At 40.6% G+C, this 20647-nt stretch overlaps 1 protein-coding gene across 1 annotated transcript; it reads left to right on the forward strand.

Annotated features, from left to right (window-relative positions):
- Positions 1-443: 443 nt before the first annotated feature.
- LOC139472631 (B-cell receptor CD22-like) lies at positions 444-18919 on the forward strand (the record flags this gene model as incomplete). The annotated part of the gene is made up of 13 exons (XM_071255098.1): positions 444-687; positions 1031-1291; positions 2996-3238; positions 3474-3734; positions 6031-6174; positions 6517-6547; positions 7268-7332; positions 9267-9311; positions 10673-10744; positions 12642-12710; positions 16032-16079; positions 16474-16541; positions 18343-18919. Coding segments are annotated over 12 exons (1530 nt in total), but the record flags the coding sequence as incomplete, so codon positions are not given.
- Positions 18920-20647: the final 1728 nt, after the last annotated feature.

Below are 20647 nucleotides of genomic sequence, written 5' to 3' on the forward strand. Positions count from 1 at the left end.
ATAGAGGTGGGTTCGATAAAGTAGTGATGTGTGATGACAGTATGTCGTGGAGCTGGGTTTGACACAATAGAGATGTTGGGTGGTATTCTGTGGAAGAAGACTTAACGCAGTGGTGATGTTGGCGTGGGATGTCGTGGAGGTGGGTTTAACACATTTGTGATGTGGGGGGTTGGGGTGGTATTTTCTTGCGTCAGAGGTGAGAAAAATTCATAATAGAAGTTATCTATACTAATATCTAAACTGACTAAAATGTACATGTTGTATTTGAGTTGGAGGTGAGAAATATACATAGTGAAACTTTTATCTTGAGAAATATTTAAACAGTATCTAAATGAAGGGCCTCGAAAGCAAATCTTTATAGACTAGAAAGTACATGATGTATTCGAATTAATAAGTGGATACATAATTAAAATGTTTGCATATTGTATACGTGGTCACATCTTTCAGCCGCCCTACAAATCCACCTGGAGCCAACGGGAAGTGTCCTCAACGTACTCCTTGGTCAGGTGATCAGTGTCGTGTGTGTGGTCGACTACTGCAACTCTTCGGTCACTTCGTTCCGATGGGCACACAACGGACGTTCCTACAGTGGACAAACTTTCAGTAAAACAGCTGCAAAGTCTGACGCTGGCACTTTAGAATGCAGAGTAGGGAATGTGCGCGCCTCTACTCAAATCAGCGTTCTGTGTAAGTAATTTACGATTATGAATCTACGGAAAAGGAATACTAGGGTTGCAATTAATGCCAATACAAATGAAAATCTTAGTAGCTCATTTTATGAATAATGAAAGTATAGTTCTGTGACAAATGAATTTCGTGTTTTCTCTTATAATGTATAGGCATTTAACATATACTTCATTGAATGCGAGAGCTTATTCCTGTCCCGTATATATTTACATCAGGAGGCGTTGGGTACGGTAGTGTAGAACGTGTGTATGTCAATTTTCAATCCTTATGAAATGAATAATTCTTGTATTTGTAATTCAAGGAAAACATCACTAATCTGTGGATTAATCATTGATATCTCCAGATCCGCCAGTGGTACATCTGGAGCCAAGGAATGACACCCTGGATGTCACTGTCGGTGAAGACCTCCGTGTAGTCTGTGTAGTAGAGACTGCCAAACCTAGTGTCAACACATTCCGGTGGTCTCACAACGGACAAACAAGTACAGGGTCGACATTCCTCAAACGTAGCATAACCCTTTCTGACCGAGGGAAACTGACCTGTACTGCTGATAATGGACACATGATGACACCCGGACAAGCAGTTGCACATGTTAACGTTCAATGTGAGCTACATCATTAACCTATTATCATAAGTTTCTTTCTGGAATAATGAGGACATTCTTATGCCCTGTTTCAAACATCTGGAGCCCAGCCTAGAGGTTTTCATTGTCAAACATGTTGGAGCCGTAAATGCTGTTCGAGTCGTGCACGACCCCAACCACTCTTTCACCTCCTACACATGATGTTTCATAAGGACAATGTTAGTTATGGACAAGCGTTAATGAACCATGACTTATCACGTCTAATGCTGGGAAAATGTCCTGCTCTCCAAACTGTGCAGGGAACATAATTGATAATGATAAAGGTATTTTGCGGTGCATTTATGTACATGATATTTAATGTGTTACTTGTGGGGGTGGGGGGAGGCATTTCATGGAGACGGATGTGGATTGCGATACAGTAGTGATGTTTGCGTGGTGGTGTTTTGTTGAGAGAAGGTTTGATACAGTAGTGATATTGGCGTGATATGTCGTGGAGATGGGTTTGAGAAATAAGTGATGTGGGGAGGGGGGGGGGAGGGGGGGTTGTAGAAGAAGGTTTGATACAGTAGTGATGCTGTCGTGATATGTCGTGGGGATGGGTTTGATACAGTAGTTATGTTGGGTGGTATGTCGTGGGGATGGGTTTGATACAGTAGTTATGTTGGGTGGTGTGTCGTGGGGATGGGTTTGATACAGTAGTTATGTTGGGTGGTATGTCGTGGGGATGGGTTTGATACAGTAGTTATGTTGGGTGGTATGTCGTGGGGATGGGTTTGATACATTAGTTATGTTGGGTGGTATGTCGTGGGGATGGGTTTGATACAGTAGTTATGTTGGGTGGTATGTCGTGGGGATGGGTTTGATACAGTAGTTATGTTGGGTGGTATGTCGTGGGGATGGGTTTGATACAGTAGTTATGTTGGGTGGTATGTCGTGGAGATGGGTTTGATACATTAGTTATGTTGGGTGGTATGTTGTGGGGATGGGTTTGATACATTAGTTATGTTGGGTGGTGTGTCGTGGGGATGGGTTTGATACAGTAGTTATGTTGGGTGGTATGTCGCGGGGATGGGTTTGATACAGTAGTTATGTTGGGTGGTATGTCGTGGGGATGGGTTTGATACAGTAGTTATGTTGGGTGATATGTCGTGGGGATGGGTTTGATACATTAGTTATGTTGGGTGGTATGTCGTGGGGATGGGTTTGATACAGTAGTTATGTTGGGTGATATGTCGTGGGGATGGGTTTGATACATTAGTTATGTTGGGTGGTATGTCGTGGGGATGGGTTTGATACAGTAGTTATGTTGGGTGGTATGTCGTGGGGATGGGTTTGATACAGTAGTTATGTTGGGTGGTATGTCGTGGGGATGGGTTTGATACAGTAGTTATGTTGGGTGATATGTCGTGGGGATGGGTTTGATACATTAGTTATGTTGGGTGGTATGTCGTGGGGATGGGTTTGATACAGTAGTTATGTTGGGTGGTATGTCGTGGGGATGGGTTTGATACAGTAGTTATGTTGGGTGGTGTTTCATTCATTTGGAGGTGAGACATATACAAAGTGAAAATTTTATCTCGAGAAATTTTTAAACAATATCTAAATGAAAGCAACGGGATTCGATAGCAATTTTATATAGACTAGAAAGTACATGATGTATTTGAATAAAGAAGCGGATACATAATTAGATTGTTTGCATATTGTATACGTGGTCACATCTTTCAGCCGCCCTACACATCCACCTGGAGCCAACAGGAAGTGTCCTTAACGTACTCCTTGGTCAAGTGATCAGTGTCGTGTGTGTGGTCGACTCCTTCAACTCGCCAGCCACTTCGTTCAGATGGACACACAACGGAGGTTCCTACAGTGGACAAACCTTCAGTAAAACAGTAACATCCAAGTCTGACTCTGGCACTTTAGAATGCAGCGCAGGGAATGTGCGCGCCTCTACTCAAATCAGGGTTCTGTGTAAGTAATTTACGATTTTGAATCAAGGAAAAATGAATAACGAGGGCTGCAATAAATGCCAATACAAATGAAAATCTTTATTAGCTCATTTTATGAATTATGAAAGTATATGTCTGTGACAAACATAACAAAAGCTAATATGAATTTCGTGTTTTCTCTTCAGTACAATAATAATGTATTGACATTTAACAGATCCTTTATTAAATGCGAGAGCTTATACCTATTCCGTCTCCAGATCCGCCAGTGGTACAGCTGGATCCAAGCAATGACACCCTGGATGTCAGTGTCGGTGAAGACCTCCGTGTAGAGTGTGTAGTAGATGATGCCAACCCTGGTGTCCACACATTCCGGTGGTATCACAACGGACAAACAAGTACTGGGTCGATATTCCTCAAACGTAACATAACCCGTTCTGATGGAGGGAAACTGACCTGTACTGCTGATAATGGACATATGATGACACCCGGACAAGCTGTTGCATATGTAAACGTTCAATGTGAGCTATATCATTAACCTATTATCATAAGTTTCTTTCTGTCATATTGAGGGACATTCTTACACCCTGCTACAAACAATTGGAGTCCAGCCTAGATGACTTAACTGGCAAACACGGTGAAGCCGTATCTGCTATTTGTGTCGTGTACGACCCCAACCACTCTGTCACCTCTTGCACATGTTTTATAACGACAATGTTAGTTATGGAGGGCGTGAGTTTGGTTTTATGGCGCTTTTAGCAATATTCCAGCAATATCACGGCGGGGGACACCAGAAATGGGCTTCACACATTGTACCCATGTCGGGAATCGAACCCGGGTCTTCGGCGTGACGAGCGAACGCTTTAACCACTAGGCTACCCGACGGCCCCTAGTTAAAGCATGATTTATTACAGTCTAATGCTGAGAATATGTCAGGCGTTGCAAACTGTGCAGGTAACATAATTGATAATAAAGGTCATTGTGGGTTCATGTTTGTACATTATATTTAGTGTTTTACTTGTGGAGTTGGTGGTAGGCATTTCATAGAGGTGGAGGTGGATTTCCATACAGTCGTGATGTTGGCGAGATATGTCGTTGAGATGGGTTTGACACATTACTCACCTCCTACACATGATGTTTTATAAGGACAATGTTAGTTATGGACAAGCGTTTATAAAACACGATTTATTACGTCTAATATGTCCTGCTATGCAAACTGGGCAGGGACTATAACTGATCATGATAAAGGTGTTTGGCGATGCATGTTTGTACATGATATTTAGTGTTTTACTTAGAAGTAGGATAGTCTCATCTATCAGTGAGACCGATTAACTGACATTTGCTATTTGCAATACATATAGAACTAAACGTAGAATATTAAGAAAAGATGCCTAACATTTTCCTGTATATTGTCAACTCCAGCTTTTAGCAATATTTTTTTGGTGCAAACAAAAGCAAAGGGGACCCTTAAGTGTAAGATGAAGGTGAATTTACGTTAAGTTTGCGAGTGAGTGAATAGGTATACATCTGGTGGTAGTCATGGAAACTAGATATGGCAATTTGAATCAATATGCAGACAATATCGAAAAGGAAATGTTAAGTGAATTAGATATACCGTATTCGACGTAATAAGCGCCCCGCTCTAATAAGCGCTCACGGCGGTATTTGCTGATATATTGGCTAGTGAACAATCCCAATTAGCACCCCTTCCGATTGATCAATGTACACAAGACTTTTTTATTCGCGTATAATACACACTCGTGTGCTATATGCACCCTTAGTTATGAGCAATCAAATTCTGCAAAAAAATATATGTCGTACATAAACATTTCAGGCTGTCACAATAAACAACGAAATGTATCTTTCAACTCTGTTTTTTTTTACCAAAATAATATTCTAATAAGAGCCCCCTATTTCTAATTTTGAGACCGCCCTTGGCGCTTATTACGTCGAATACGGTAGATGGCTTTCAATTCTGTTGTGGAAATGGCCGTCCCTCAATAAACTTAACAGTCTTCAGAGTGACAGTTGTCATTTGTATTGCAGTTCTATTGTAATAGGTAGGATGTATATATGAGGTTATATTGACCATACAAAACATGCACTAGACTGATATGATCGTGTTGGCAAACTGGAATTATCATAGCTGTACATGTACAACATACCTTGTGGGTCACTGTTTGATTGGCATTCTGAAAAAGTGTTGCGTACGTAAGAAAACGTACAACATTATGGATGGCAATTTCTGGCTTTAATTATGACCCACTCAGCTTGTCACAACTGTTTAATCCTTTTAACCCTTATCCTAACTGTACACCTGGCTTATTTACCCGTGTGCTTCATTACGTGTGTACTACTTGTTATTCTTTCTGTACATTTGGCTTTATCAAATTATCTGTGTGCTATTTGTTATCTTTTAACTGTCGTTGTCAACGTTAATCTTCCGCCTGTCACATGTCATGGATATGTGCCCCTATCACCTGGTTGTTGTCACTCCAGCTTGATAACGGTGTAAGGTTCTACATCAACATGTGGCTATATGCTGTAAACCAGAAATTGCTTTCCACAGAAGTGTACGTTTTCTTAACTGTATTCTTGATGATGTCATGACTGACACTTTACAATGTGGCATCGGTGGAGCTGTGTCTAAATTCCTTACAGATCTTAGACCTACCAAGAAATAATACCATATTTGTGTTGGTGTAGAAGACGAATTACATAGATAAATGTCTGATCAAGATGAAAGTCTAACATACATTCGTTTATCTGGAAAGCACATATATATATATCTTCATTTTGATAATTTTTTTGTCACAGGGGAAGTTTCGTTGATCGGGAGTGATGACACTGAATACAAGAATCAGCTGACTGCTATTGTTACAGGATCTGTTGGCATGGTTACCATTATCATCCTCATCATCGTCATTATACACCTGAGGAGGAGTCTGCATGCTGCAAAACGTACGTGCATCTGTGGTTTAACTTAAGTGAGTGAGTGAGTGAGTGTGGTTTTACGCATCTTTTAGCAATATTCCAGCAATATCGCGGCTGGGAAACACCAGAAATGGGCTTCACACATTGTACCAATGTCGGAAATCGAACCCGGGTCTTCGGCGAACACTTTAACCACTAGGCTACCTGGCTGACCCGTTTAATCTAAGAGCCTCAACGACATGTGCTATATACAATAATACACAATGTCTATAATGTTGTGCACATATAGCTAATGATTGTTATTTCTGTTGACTGAAAATATTGTTTGAAGAGCTATGTTTTGAAACTGGTATGCTTTATCATTTCAAGTTGGGCACAAACGGAATGAAAGACCAAACAGGTAGTTGATTTTTTCATTGCGGTTATCAAGCATATATATATAAACGTTATATATATATATATATATATATATATATATATATATATATATATATATATATATATATATATATATATATATATATATATATATATATATATATATATATATATATATAACGTTTATTCATTATTCTAACATGCTTCTCTAATGCTTCTCTAATGGATCAAAGGCATTTCTGTAGTATTATCACACCCACGTGTATATTTGGCGAAGCAGGTTCTGTAAACATGAAGTTTAAAGTGGAATATTTTTACCTGGTAGGAAATATGGCAAGATTTTATCAACCAGCATGCTTATCCCCAAAATATATTCCAATACTGTGTCCGTGATACAGCAGTCACACAACTGTCCAAGGCGGGCGTTGGTGGTGCCCTAGGAATTATGTATGTGTCGGGGGACACAGAACGTCGCCTTTACAGTAATGAAAGAAGTTGTTATCCATAAAAGGTGGATCCGTCAACTTCTAAGTAATGCCTATCAAAGAATTCATCATAGCTTGTATTTACAAATAACCCATTGTTTTGGTATTAAACCCATTGTTTTGGTATTAAACCTATGACATGTTAATTCCTCAAAGAAACTGGAGAGCTTTGGGCTTTTTGCACTAAAAAAGCATGATAAACAAGACCATGATTACTGTCATTTGTCTTACAAAATGTGATTGTGCATCTATACTAGAACTCTACAAGCGAACAGGGCAAGACACCAACAGAGTTACGAGACGATGGAGACGTCAGGTGAAGGTATGAACACAAATATTGTACCAAAACAGATATCATGTTGACATGCCAAGTGAACTGAGAACCGTAATTATAATGTGAGTGAATGATTTGGGTTCTTGCATCTTTAAGCAATATCCAATTATTCCAGCTATCTCACGTCGCGCGCGTGCGTGCGTGCGTGCGTGCGTGCGTGCGTGTGTGTGTGTGTGTGTGTGTGTGTGTGATGTGTGTGTGTGTGGTGTGATGTGTGTGTGTGGTGTGATGTGTGTGTGTGTGTGGTGTGATGTGTGTGTGTGGTGTGATGTGTGTGTGTGGTGTGATGTGTGTGGTGTGATGTGTGGGTGTGTGGTGTGATGTGTGTGTGTGTGTGGTGTGATGTGTGTGTGTGTGTGTGGTGTAATGTGTGTGTGTGTGTGTGTGTGTGTGTGTGTGTGTGTGTGTGTGTGTGTGTGGTGTGATGTGTGTGTGTGTGTGTGTGTGTGTGTGTGTGTGTGTGTGTGTGTGTGTGTGGTGTGGTGTGGTGTGTGTGTGTGTGTGTGTGTGGTGTGACACCTGGAGTGTTATTTTAACACCACCCAACTGACTAAGACTAAAGCCCCATGTTAACCTGGAGTGTTATTTTAACACCATCCCACTGACAGTGACTAAAGCCCCATGTTAACCTCGAGTGTTATTGTAACACCACGCCACTGACTAAGACTAAAGCCCCATGTTAACCAAGTGTGTTATTGTAACACCACCCCACTGCCTGAGACTAAATCCCCCTATTAACCTTTAGTGTTATTGTAACATCACCCACTGACTAAGACTAAAGCCTCATGTTAACCTGGAGTGTTATTGTAACATCACCCACTGACTAAGACTAAATCCCCCTATTAACCTGGAGTGTTATTATTACACCATCCCACTGACTTAGACTAAAGCCCTATGTTAACCAAGAGTGTTATTGTAACACCACCCCACTGACTTAGACTAAAGCCCAATGTTTACCTGGAGTGTTATTATTACACCATCCCACTGACTTAGACTAAAGCCCCATGTTAATCAAGAGTGTTATTGTACACCACCCCGCAACAGTACTATCATTCTAAGCTTAAGTAAGTTGATGCTATTCAGTACTGAAATCAGAATGTTCAAGCTCTCCGGTGGTCTGTTAATAACAAAGCTTGAGTATGTTGATGCTATTCAGTATTAGAAGCAAAATGTTCAAGCTGTCCGGTGATCTGTGAATAACAAAGCTTGAGTAAGTTGATGCTATTCAGTATTGAAATCAGAATGTCCCAGCTGTCCGGCTGTCTGTGAATAACAAAGCTTGAGTAAGTTGATGCTATTCAGTATTAGAAGCAGAATGTCCCAGCTGGCCGGCTGTCTGTGAATAACAAAGCTTGAGTAAGTTGATGCCATTCAGTATTAGAAGCAGAGTGTTCTAGCTGTCCGGCTGTCTGTGAATAACAAAGCTTGAGTAAGTTGATGCTATTCAGTATTGAAATCAGAATGTCCCAGCTGGCCGGCTGTCTGTGAATAACAAAGCTTGAGTAAGTTGATGCCATTCAGTATTAGAAGCAGAGTGTTCTAGCTGTCCGGCTGTCTGTGAATAACAAAGCTTGAGTAAGTTGATGCTATTCAGTATTAGAAGCAGAATGTTCCAGCTCTCCGGCTGTCTGTGAATAACAAAGCTTGAGTAAGTTGATGCTATTCAGTATTAGAAGCAGAATGTTCCAGCTCTCCGGCTGTCTGTGAATAACAAACCTGGATCAGGTAAACCAGGAACTGGAAGCATGATCACAGCTCCAAACCAACAGGCCACGATGACGTGTGTCTGAACCAACCGAAAATGCAGAAAGCTTAATTCTCTTACAGTCAAGAAATATAAGCTTTTCGCCCTGTGTAGTTCATTTTTGGACAACAACTGCCTTTTACGGAGTTAAATCAGACAAGCATGATATATTTTCCAGGTGCTGAGGATACCTATTGCCGTTTTCAGATGACACCCCTGAGAGGTAATTTACATGGGTCTGCCGTGACTTCATACTTAATATCGCATCTTTTGTTCATTAAATTGTGTCCATTAACGTTTTTAACTGTGTGCATTGTGTCAGTTTATTAATCCCATGAGCCGCCTTCGTGGTCTTGTGGTAGAGCGTCCGGGGTTCGATCCCGACCGCGTCATACCAAAAGACGTTAAAAGATGGTACTTGTTGTTACCCTGTCTGGCGCTCGGCATTAAGGGGCTAAAACAAGGACTAGTCGGCTCGGAGTCAGTATACTGTGTCTGAGTGGGATATTCATGTTAAACTGCGGCATGGTATCTCAGTGTGCTAGCACTATAAATCGGCATCAGGCCGGACTAGTACAAGCAGCCACACACACACACACGTTCATGCACGTCGATATATAAGTGCAATAATCTTGGACGCGACGTTAAACCTAATTTTACCTCACCTCTTAATCCCATGTGGAGATGTGACCTAAATAGTCAACCGCCATGCAAAGTAAAGGATTTCAACAAGTTTATGTCTCTTCAACCAGAGGGGTAATATGACCCAAGGCATTCAAGTTGCTTCACTTGACTTCACTTGCTGAGTTGTGTCACTTAGGACTACCAGAAACCTGTGATCGTTGGTTCGAATCCGAGGTTCGCCCCGGTTCTGCTGTTCAGTTTGCCAACAGCACCACCGCCCTCGTAGGTTCCGTCTAAGATCTGAATTATTTCGGGTTTGCCTTTCAAATCGTCCTGCATGATATGACTTTATATAAGCGAGAAAAAACCTTTCCACATCCATGAGTCCACTGTACAACTCGACTCTTTCATGAGTCACTATCAAACAGTGAGGATACCAGGTGCCCCATGTTGTGTTACTCACTCACTCACCATACATACGGCAACCTATATGTTCCAGATAACGATCCTGACCATACATACGACAACCTAAATGTTCCAGATAACGATCCTGACCATACATAGGGCAACCTATATGTTCCAGATAACGATCCTGACCATACATACGGCAACCTTTATGTTCCAGATAACGATCCTGACCAAACAAACGGCAACCTTTATGTTCCAGATAACGATCCTGACCATACGTACGGCAACCTATATGTTCCAGATAACGATCCTGACTATACGTACAGCAACCTATATGTTCCAGATAACGATCCTGACCATACATGCGGCAACCTATATGTTCCAGATAACGATCCTGACCATACATACGGCAACCTATATGTTCCAGATAACGATCCTGACCATACATACAGCAACCTAAATGTTCCAGATAACGATCCTGACTATACGTACAGCAACCTATATGTTCCAGATAACGATCCTGACCATACATATGACACCTATATGTTCCAGATAACGATCCTGACCAAACAAACCGCAACCTTGGATTTGCAGAAGAAGAAGAAGACGTACAGGAAAAATGTGGTAATATGTTGCGGTGTGAAGCATTAGGAATAACATAATTCGATTTATCAACGAGTAAGTGAGTGAGTGGGTTTAACGCCGTTTTTAACAGTATTCCAACGAACCTCGTTATAATGTGGTGCACTATCAAGAGTATTTGGCCCTCTTCTATCAGTGAATGGAGCTCGTCCTACACAAGAATGAGTTACCATGTGTCTAGTAGATATACAAAGCAGCCACAATCCATGTCAACTGTCTAAGAATACGCAGATCGAACATTGAATATGTACTCTGCAAAAATAAAAACGCAAAAGTAGAAAAATTGTAAATATCTCACAAGGTGTTGCCGATATCCATATAAAATAAATCCAAAATCTGAATTCTTATTTTCTGCATGGATTGGTATTTATTTAATAAAATGACGTACTGCAGACATTTTGAAAATGAATGAAAAATCGCAAAAACACAACTACGGAAGAGCCATTACAATCTGACGAATACCCATATTCCGCCGAATAGCAATTAAAATAAAGCAGCAACACTTGGCCGATTCAAAGGTAAACGTGAAGCAAAAACGTAGAAAAAAAGTAGATATATTAGTGAACAGCGAAAACATGCCACGACTTACGGAAGCCCAACACAAAAACGCCTTCAGGCGATTCATCTTCATAGCACCAAGCACCATTACAAGGCTGTGGAACCGGTATCAGACACACGGGAAAACAAAGGACCTTCCAAGATCCGATCGACTACGTATCACTACAAGAGCACAGGACAGATTCATACAGCTACGTCACTTTCGTGAAAGAACCACACTGGCCACCTCTACAACGACGGCAATACCAGGATTGCGTTGGATATCAGCCCAGACAGGGAGGAACCGTTTACGCACTGAAGATATTTGCGGTAGACGACCAGTTAGGACTATTTTGACGGACCTGCGGTGTCAAGATCACAGAGTACAGCCGCAACTGCGATGGAAACAAGTTTGGTTTTATTCTTCCCTTTTGCGTTTCTTTATTTTTGCAGAGTGTGCCTCGAAATATCAAGGAACAATATGCATCTATCTGTCAGCTTTCAGAGACAAGCAGGGATTCTATTTAATATCATAGTTTTGACAAAGTTGTTTGAATTGACGAGGTATGATGAGAGAAAACATCTTCTTTTCTTGCTGCATCGTGTCGATGCGCCTCCCCGCCTAAATACACTTGTATCTACTAAAATGTACAGGTGAGGTGAAATGGGGTTTAACGTCGCGTCCAAGATTATTGCACTTATATAGCGACGTGAATGTACGTGTGTGTGTCTGCTTGTACTAGTCCGGACTGATGATGATTTATAGTGCTAGCTCACTGATATACCATGCCGTAGTTTAACATGAATACCCCACTTAGACACAGTATACTGACTCCGAGCCGACCAGTCCCTGTTTTAGCCTCTTTATGCCGAGCGCCAGACTGGGTAACAACAAGTACCATCTTTTAACGTCTTTTGGTATGATGTGGTCGGGGATCGAACCCCGGACCTTCCGCTCTCCGGGCGGACGCTCTACCACTAGACCACGGAGGAGGTCCTAAAATGTACAGCAAACTGAGACAACTCTGTGAGTACTGAGTACAGGTTGAAGATGTTGGGCCATTGGCGCTGTCTACCCCCAGTTCAAAACCTTTAAAATAAAATGTAGGATTCATGGTCTCGGGCTGAGACCCCCTTGGTCTTTTTGGAAAGGGATGACATAAACTCGTTTGTGACATCAGGAACAATGGATGATGTTATCCTCAATTATTTGCGGCAAAGCATTCAAACAGGCATGAAGCACAATGGTTTGATGATCAGTGAAAAAGATTTACCCTACATCAGTGACCCTGTGGGTAATAGATGTACCTGTGTATATTGCACTCTCTCTGTGTGTTGCCAGGACCTGTCAAGGATGCTTACTACGGCAACATCCAGCTTGAACTCAGTGAAAACATTCGTCAACAGAGAGGTAAGTAGACGCTGATTGAGAACATACGTTAAAGGAGAGGTAAGTAGACGCTGACTGAGACCATACGTTAACAGAGAGGTAAGTAGACGCTGATTGAGAACATACGTTAATAGAGAGGTAAGTAGACGCTGACTGAGAACATACGTTAACAGAGAGGTAAGTAGACGCTGATTGAGAACAAACGTTAACAGAGAGGTAAGAAGACGCTCATTGAGAACATACATCAACAGAGAGGTAAGAAGATGCTGATTGAGAACATACATCAACAGAGAGGTAAGTAGACGCTGATTGAGAACATACGTTAAAGGAGAGGTAAGTAGACGCTGATTGAGAACATACATCAACAGAGAGGTAAGTAGACGCTGATTGAGAACATACGTTAAAGGAGAGGTATGTAGACTCTGATTGAGAACATACGTCAACAGAGAGGTAAGAAGATGCTCATTGAGAACATACATCAACAGAGAGGTAAGTAGACGCTGATTGAGAACATACGTTAACAAAGGGGTAAGTAGACGCTGATTGAGAACATACATCAGCAGAGAGGTAAGTAGACTCTGGCTGAGAACATACGTTAACAGAGAGGTAAGAAGACGCTGATTGAGAACATACGTTAACAGAGAGGTAAGTAGACGCTGATTGAGAACATACGTCAACAGAGAGGTATGTAGACGCTGATTGAGAATATACGTTAGCAAAGGGGTAAGTAGACGCTGATTGAGAATATACATCAGCAGAGAGGTAAGTAGACTCTGGCTGAGAACATACGTTAACAGAGAGGTAAGTAGACGCTGATTGAGAACATACGTTAACAGAGAGGTAAGTACACTCTCTCAAAAAAGAAACGCAACCCCTATATCTTCAAGATGTTTATCTCAATATTCAAGTTATTATAACACATTTATTATTGAAGACAACAATATGAAATTTGGCATGGTGGCAGTACAGTTATGCAAGTTTAAGTGCAGACTTTGACAGTTCTCTCACTAAGATTGACTTGACGCAAGGGAGCGTCTTTCTCAGTACCTCGTATGAGCGCCACGAGCTGCGATCACGGCATTGCACCTCCTAGGAACAGAACGGATTAGACGCCGGATTCTTTCCTGAGGGATTGCTCTCCACTCCTCCTGCAGTGCAACGGCTAGTGCATCCAACGTCTGCGGCGGCGTTGCACGTGCACGTTCTCGTCGGTCCAGATAATCCCAAATATGTTCGATTGGGTTGATGTCTGGTGATCGGGAGGGCCATGGTAACACGTTGACATTAGAATTCTGGAGAAAGGTCACTGTTGCGTGTGCAGTGTGCGGCCGGGCGTTGTCGTGTTGGTAGGGCTCCCTCTGTTGGTCTATAATCGGCAGAAGATGAGGCTGTAAAACGTCATTGATATAGCGCTGGGCTGTCAAATTGCCACAAATGATCACCAATGCTGATCTTTAGTTGTAAGACATGGCTCCCCACACCATGACGCTCCCTCCACCTAATCTGTCGACCTGCCAAACACATTTCGGGGCAAAACAGTTAGTTTCCTCTTCTATAGACACGCTGTCTTCCGTCACGGCGTTGCAAGAGAAAACGTGATTCGTCACTAAAGCAGACGCCCCTCCAGTTTCTGAGAGTCCATATCCGAACGTTGGTGCACCACCTGAGTCGTTGGCGTCGATGTTCGTGGCGTAAAACAGGTCCAATAAGTGGTCTTCTTGCACGTAGACCGGCCTCTCGTAGACGGTTCCTAATTGTTTGTGCGGACACTCTTCTCAAACCTGGCACCTATGTTGCAGTGACGGTAGGTGTGGCTAGCCGATTACGTAGGTGGGTGACCCGGATGAATCGATCCTGAGGTTGAGTGGTAACCCTTGGCCTACCACTTCTGGGGCGATCTTCAGTTGCATGAAACTGGGTGTATTGGCTCCAAAGTCGGGAAATCGTTGTTTTATGAATATTGAGGTGCCAGGCAACGTTTCCAAAGCTTTGTCCGGCCTCAATACGACCAATGGCGATATTTCGATTTGCAGCACTCAACCGTGGCATAGTCGGCCTTGTCTTTCGGTGGAAATGATAGAGTGAATCGCTAATCAACACGTGTTTTAATAAACCCATACTTCTACTGCTCTTTCCATGAATTGCACGTGTATGAGGCTTTTGGCATGGGCCACGTGAAAATTTTTCTCAATATGATAAAAGTAACAATAAAATGCCTTCGTGCACGAAAATGTGTGTGTTTGGGCGCTTACGTTAATAAACGGTGTACATGGTATACGTGCATATCAGAAAAACTATTTACAATCAAAATTTTCCTTCTTGCAGCTTTCTGACATTTTCAGACTGGGGTTGCGTTTCTTTTTTGAGAGAGTGTATACGCTGATTGAGAACATACGTTAACAGAGAGGTAAGAAGACGCTCATTGAGAACATACGTTAACAGAGAGGTAAGTAGACGCTGACTGAGAACGTACGTTAACGCAGAGGTAAGCAGACGCCGATTGAGAACATACGTTAACAGAGAGGTAAGAAGACGCTGATTGAGAACATACATCAACAGAGAGGTAAGTAGACGATGATTGAGAACAAACGTTAACAGAGAGGTAAGTAGGCGCTGATTGAGAACATACGATAACAGAGAGGTAAGTAGACGCTGATTGAGAACATACGTCAACAGAGAGGTAAGTAGACTCTGATTGAAAACATACGTCAACAGAGAGGTAAGTAAACGCCGATTGAGATCATACGTTAACAGAGAGGTAAGTAGACTCTGATTGAGAACATACGTTAACAGAGAGGTAAGTAGACGCTGACTGAGAACATACATCAACAGAGAGGTAAGTAGACGCTGATTGAGAACATACATCAACAGAGAGGTAAGTAGACGCTGATTGAGAACATACGTTAACAGAGAGGTAAGTAGACGCTGATTGAAAACATACGTCAACAGAGAGGTAAGAAGACGCTGATTGAGATCATACGTTAACGGAGAGGTAAGAGGACGCTGATTGAGAACATACGTTAACAGAGAGGTAAGTAGACACCGATTGAGAACATACGATAACAGAGATGTAAGTAGACACTGACTTAGCATGCTAGAACTAAAATACATTGGGTCAGTGTTCCCAATACTCGCTCTCTATATACCAATGACAATTTATTGTAGCATGAGGTGAAAGTGTGCTAGACTTTGGTTTGGTATTTTTGCTGACAGTTAGTCGAGTTTCGATGTAATATACATGGCTAGTTACATTATAACCATCGGATTGTGATTTTGCCTTCCCGATTACTCAAACATATACCTCGCTCTAACCCATAGCCTGCCTTTTCTTTTATACACCAGGAAAAGAAATGGAAATGAGAAAAGCTGAAGGACAGGAGTATGATGCTGGTAGGTCGAACAAGTAGACCTGAGGTTTGAGTTTAAATAGCATGATTACTGAAACAACACTACAATGTTCTAGATTTCACATATGAACATTTCAAAAAAAGGAACATCAATAAACATGGGTTTTAGTAAACTAATCTGTGGCACTAAATTTTAACTCACTCACTCACGAGTCTACCAACTTTCTGTTGTAATAAAAAGACTATTGTTGACCTACTAAAGGCAACGTTGTTGCTGTCACAAGAGTAATGATGCCAATATTGAGAAAGAGAGGACTGGATGAGGGGAACCGACAGGCGAACTCTTTAACCCTTAGGCTACTTCACTGTCCCTTTGGTCTTGCTGAGTTGCACTTCTACTAAAACTAATACAATTCACCATATTGTCTTCCTCACAGAGCCCATCTATCAGAACACCAGGGGCAGCAACCAGTTGGCAAAATAACTATTGGATGCTATGACCGGGGTAATTATAGAGTAATTTCAGAATATTGTACATAGTTGTTATTAATAATGTATTATGTGCACATTTTGTAAAACAGTTCTGAATTACATACACTGTGATGTTTGTAATGCCAATCCTCTTATATTCTTGTCATCCTGGTCAGCCTGTTATGATACACCTACAATAGCTTGAAGCACACGAAAAAAATGACACATGCTTGTTTAATGTTTTCGAGAATGTAGTGTAGTTTTATACTTTTATTTCACTTTGAGTGTGAAGATCATTTGCTCATCTTTACTTGTGATGTTGTAACATCCTGATTGATGTATTTCCTGGTTTGAAAATACACATCATATTAACAGACGTAAAAGAGGGTCCATATCCTCAATATTTCTGAAAGTGCTATAGTTATTCTCATACATGTACATGCCAAATGTGTGTGAAGCCCATTTAAGGTGTCCCCCGCCGTGAAATCGCTGGAATATTGCTAAAAGCGGCGTAAAACCAGACTCACTCACATGACATTTGTAAGTTCCTAATAGCTTTATGTAGCCTCGGTGTTCCATGTTAATAATTCAGAGGCCATTGCTGCAGTGTCTGTTGTGTAATGTCTTCATATTTCCCACTGTATTACACATTATATATACTCACCGCCAAAAGAAACACGTTGGTCACTAAGATTGGTTTGATTCACAATGAACATACTGGTATGTTCATGTCCATGTTCATGTTGTGTGAACCGATGCTCATGAACATGTCAAGTCATAGATCCATTACGCGAGATGCATCATTTGTCTCGTGCAGAGTAGGCACTTAAAGTTTGGAAGTTCACGTGCAGCATACTGTTGTAAGAATAAAGACATTTGACTGATCGTTAGTCTTGTCTTTACTTGGTACACATTGGAAACATATCTTCTCAACTCACATGTGTAGAAGGGTGGGCTGTGTGCGGGTCTTCACACAGAACAACATTAACTGGTAACTTTTCATGGGAAAGTAACCTAGCTTTTGTTCAAAATGGGTTTGCTTCAAAAATATAATTTAGGATATTAATTTTCAAGACGTGAAGTAGATAGTGCCAAACCCCGTTGCAAGCCAAAATGACGTATTTTCAGTCAAGATGCTCCGACTTAGAAGGGTAGGCTGTGTTCTCCAAAAAGCACAACAATAATTGGTAGCTTCTGCTGGGACAGGAACTTGGATTTTGCTTGAAATGATATTTTTTGAAAAAAATAACGGATAGTTTTGGTTCTCAAAATATGACCTGGATAGTGTCAATCCCTGTTGCAAGGCAAAAAGGATTGTTTTCAGTGTTCCGAATAAGAAGGGTGGGCTAGCTGTATGCGGTTCTCCAATAAGCACTAAAATAACTTTTAACTTTATTTTAGAAAGTAATTAAGCTTTTCTTTAAAAATGGATTTGCTTCAACAATATTATTTAGGATATGAGTTTTCAAGATGTGAGCATAGTGCCATACCCCGTTGTTAGTCAAAATGGGTTGTTTTCAGTCAAGATATTCCGAGTTAAAAAAGTTAATATATGCCAAAATTAGAAGAATGGGCTGGGTGCGGTCCCCCCCCAAAAAACACAACAATAACTGGTAGCCTCTGTTTGCCAAATGGAAATTTGCTGAAAAATGTTATGTAAAGTTTTAGTTTTCAAGATATGAAGTTGATACTGCCAAACCATGACATTTTGTGAAGCCTAGCGTCAGAAATAGATTTTATAGTTATTTTAGAATAATAAAGACTTAAATTTCATTCTTTAAGAAAATAAACACTCAAATAATTTATATCGAAATCAATACTCGATTTTAATGCAGGAAACGATCAACGTTTGCCGGACCGTACAGCTCAAGACGAAGATGTTTTGCAAACACAGCAGTTGTTTCCCATTTCATATTCTTTATGTATATTCTTTAAACCAAAGATTTAAAAAAAATTATTTACCATGTTTACTGAAAAAACATTTCTTTAATGATTCAACTGTTATATTATCATAGCAGATAAAGAATCCAAATATGCATAGCTAGCTTAATTTTTATGATAATTGTTCAGCATTTCTTTTGATGATAGACTGGACATATGACAAAATATGAAATGTATTTTTATGTATTATTCTCCCATTACAAGGTTTACAGTGAATTATTTTTTTTCACACAATCTTATTGGCTTCTGAGAGTGGAAAGTAATGTCGCTATTTTAAGTAGAGACCTTAAGTCATTCTAATTAGTAATGTGCGAATTTTCAGAACTTGGTAAGTAAAGAAAAACTCAAATTTATGGGTGATGAAGAAACAATCAACAAGGGGGTCGTCTTATTACATTTTCCATTAACCTCATTTCTTAACGTGAGCAATTTCAAATTTTGATCTTTATACCTTTTACAAAATATTCATATATCAACAGGTCAGTAAGATAAATATTTATTATGAGTCCTGCTTTCATGATGATAAAAAAAAGAAAACGTTATTTCTTAATTACCTATTATCAGTAATTCTTCATTTCTAATCTGGTAAAATAAAAAAAAGTTTGGATGTAACTGTGGCAGTAAAATGACAACGTAAAAGTACAAGGGTATAAATATGTTGTAAATATTTGTATAACTACTGAAATGATTATTGTGATGATTGTGCTTATTGTTTACATATATCCTATCTATTAATGTTTCACACACAATAAAGTAGAGTGCTTGTCAAATTCACATTGTTTCTTGTCATTCACAAATGTGGGAAAATTAGATTATTCATTTAGTAGCATTTTTGGTGTTATGGTGTTAAATACTATGGTCAAAAGAACATTTTTTTATAATTAATACACATGTGCTCACCATCTTCAGGAACAAAACAAAAACAAAACAAAAAAGGATTGCATGAAATAATCATAATTTTACATATTAAATTATTCACTGTAAAATTAGTTTTAAAGAGAAAAAATTCGTTTAAAAATATTACAAATCATTGATAGAGAGGAGAAGATTTACCTAGCAGTAATCAGCTGATCAGTTGTCTGAGTTGGTATTTATAAAATCTTGCCTGCTAAATCCTGCTGACAGTTCCTTGGGCTCTTGTTTTTCGTTAACAATCTGTTACAAAAAAGGCAATATTTAATTTCCTCACATTTGGGTTTATTACATCAGTTTCTATCGGACAAATAAAAGAATAACGTATTTACGTACACCCCCAACGGTGACCTATTTAGTGTTGCCCATTGAGAATGATAGTCACGGCGAGACGAATGCAAATAAAGTTATTGGCCGAGTAATCCAAAGCCATTAACAAATATCAATTCACATTAATATTTCCCAAAATGTTACTCTCATCAACTTTTAATCGTTAACAAAGAACATAACATTAATGCTACCAATGCTGATGTTGAAGACACAACATCAATGACGTTGATGATACACCACCACAGATGTCGATGATACACCACTGACGTTCAAGATACAACATCAATGACGTTGATGATACACCACTGACGTTGATGATACACCACCAAAGACGTTGATGATACACCACCACGGGCGTTAATGATACACCACTGACGTTGAAGACACAACATCACTAACGTTGATGATACACCACAGACGATGATGATACCTCACGGATGTTGAAGACACAAAGTCACGGACGTTGATGATACACCACTGACGTTGATGATACACCACTGACGTTGAAGACACACCATCACGGACGTTGATGATTCACCACAGATGTTGAAGACACAACACCGCTGACGTTGATGATACACCACTGACGTTGATGATACACCACTGACGTTGATGATACACCACTGACGTTGATGATACACCACTGTTGTTGAAGACACACCACTGACGTTGGTGATACACCACTGACGTTGATGATACACCACTGTTGTTGAAGACACACCACTGACGTTGATGATACACTACTGTTGTTGAAGACACAAAATCACTGACGTTGATACACCACTGCACACCCTCTTGCTCCTCCCTCCCTCCCTCCTCTCTCCTTCCTCCTTCTCGCCTTCCGACCTTCCTCCTTCCGCCTTCCTCCTACTCGCCTTCCCGTCTTCCCACCTTCCTCTTTCCCGCCTTCCTCCTTCTCGCCTTCCTGCCTTCCCGCCTTCCCGCCTTACTCCTTCT

The sequence above is a fragment of the Haliotis cracherodii genome, unplaced genomic scaffold (assembly GCF_022045235.1).
Source record: "Haliotis cracherodii isolate W230 unplaced genomic scaffold, xgHalCrac1.p SCAF_25, whole genome shotgun sequence".
NCBI classification, from domain to species: domain Eukaryota; kingdom Metazoa; phylum Mollusca; class Gastropoda; order Lepetellida; family Haliotidae; genus Haliotis; species Haliotis cracherodii.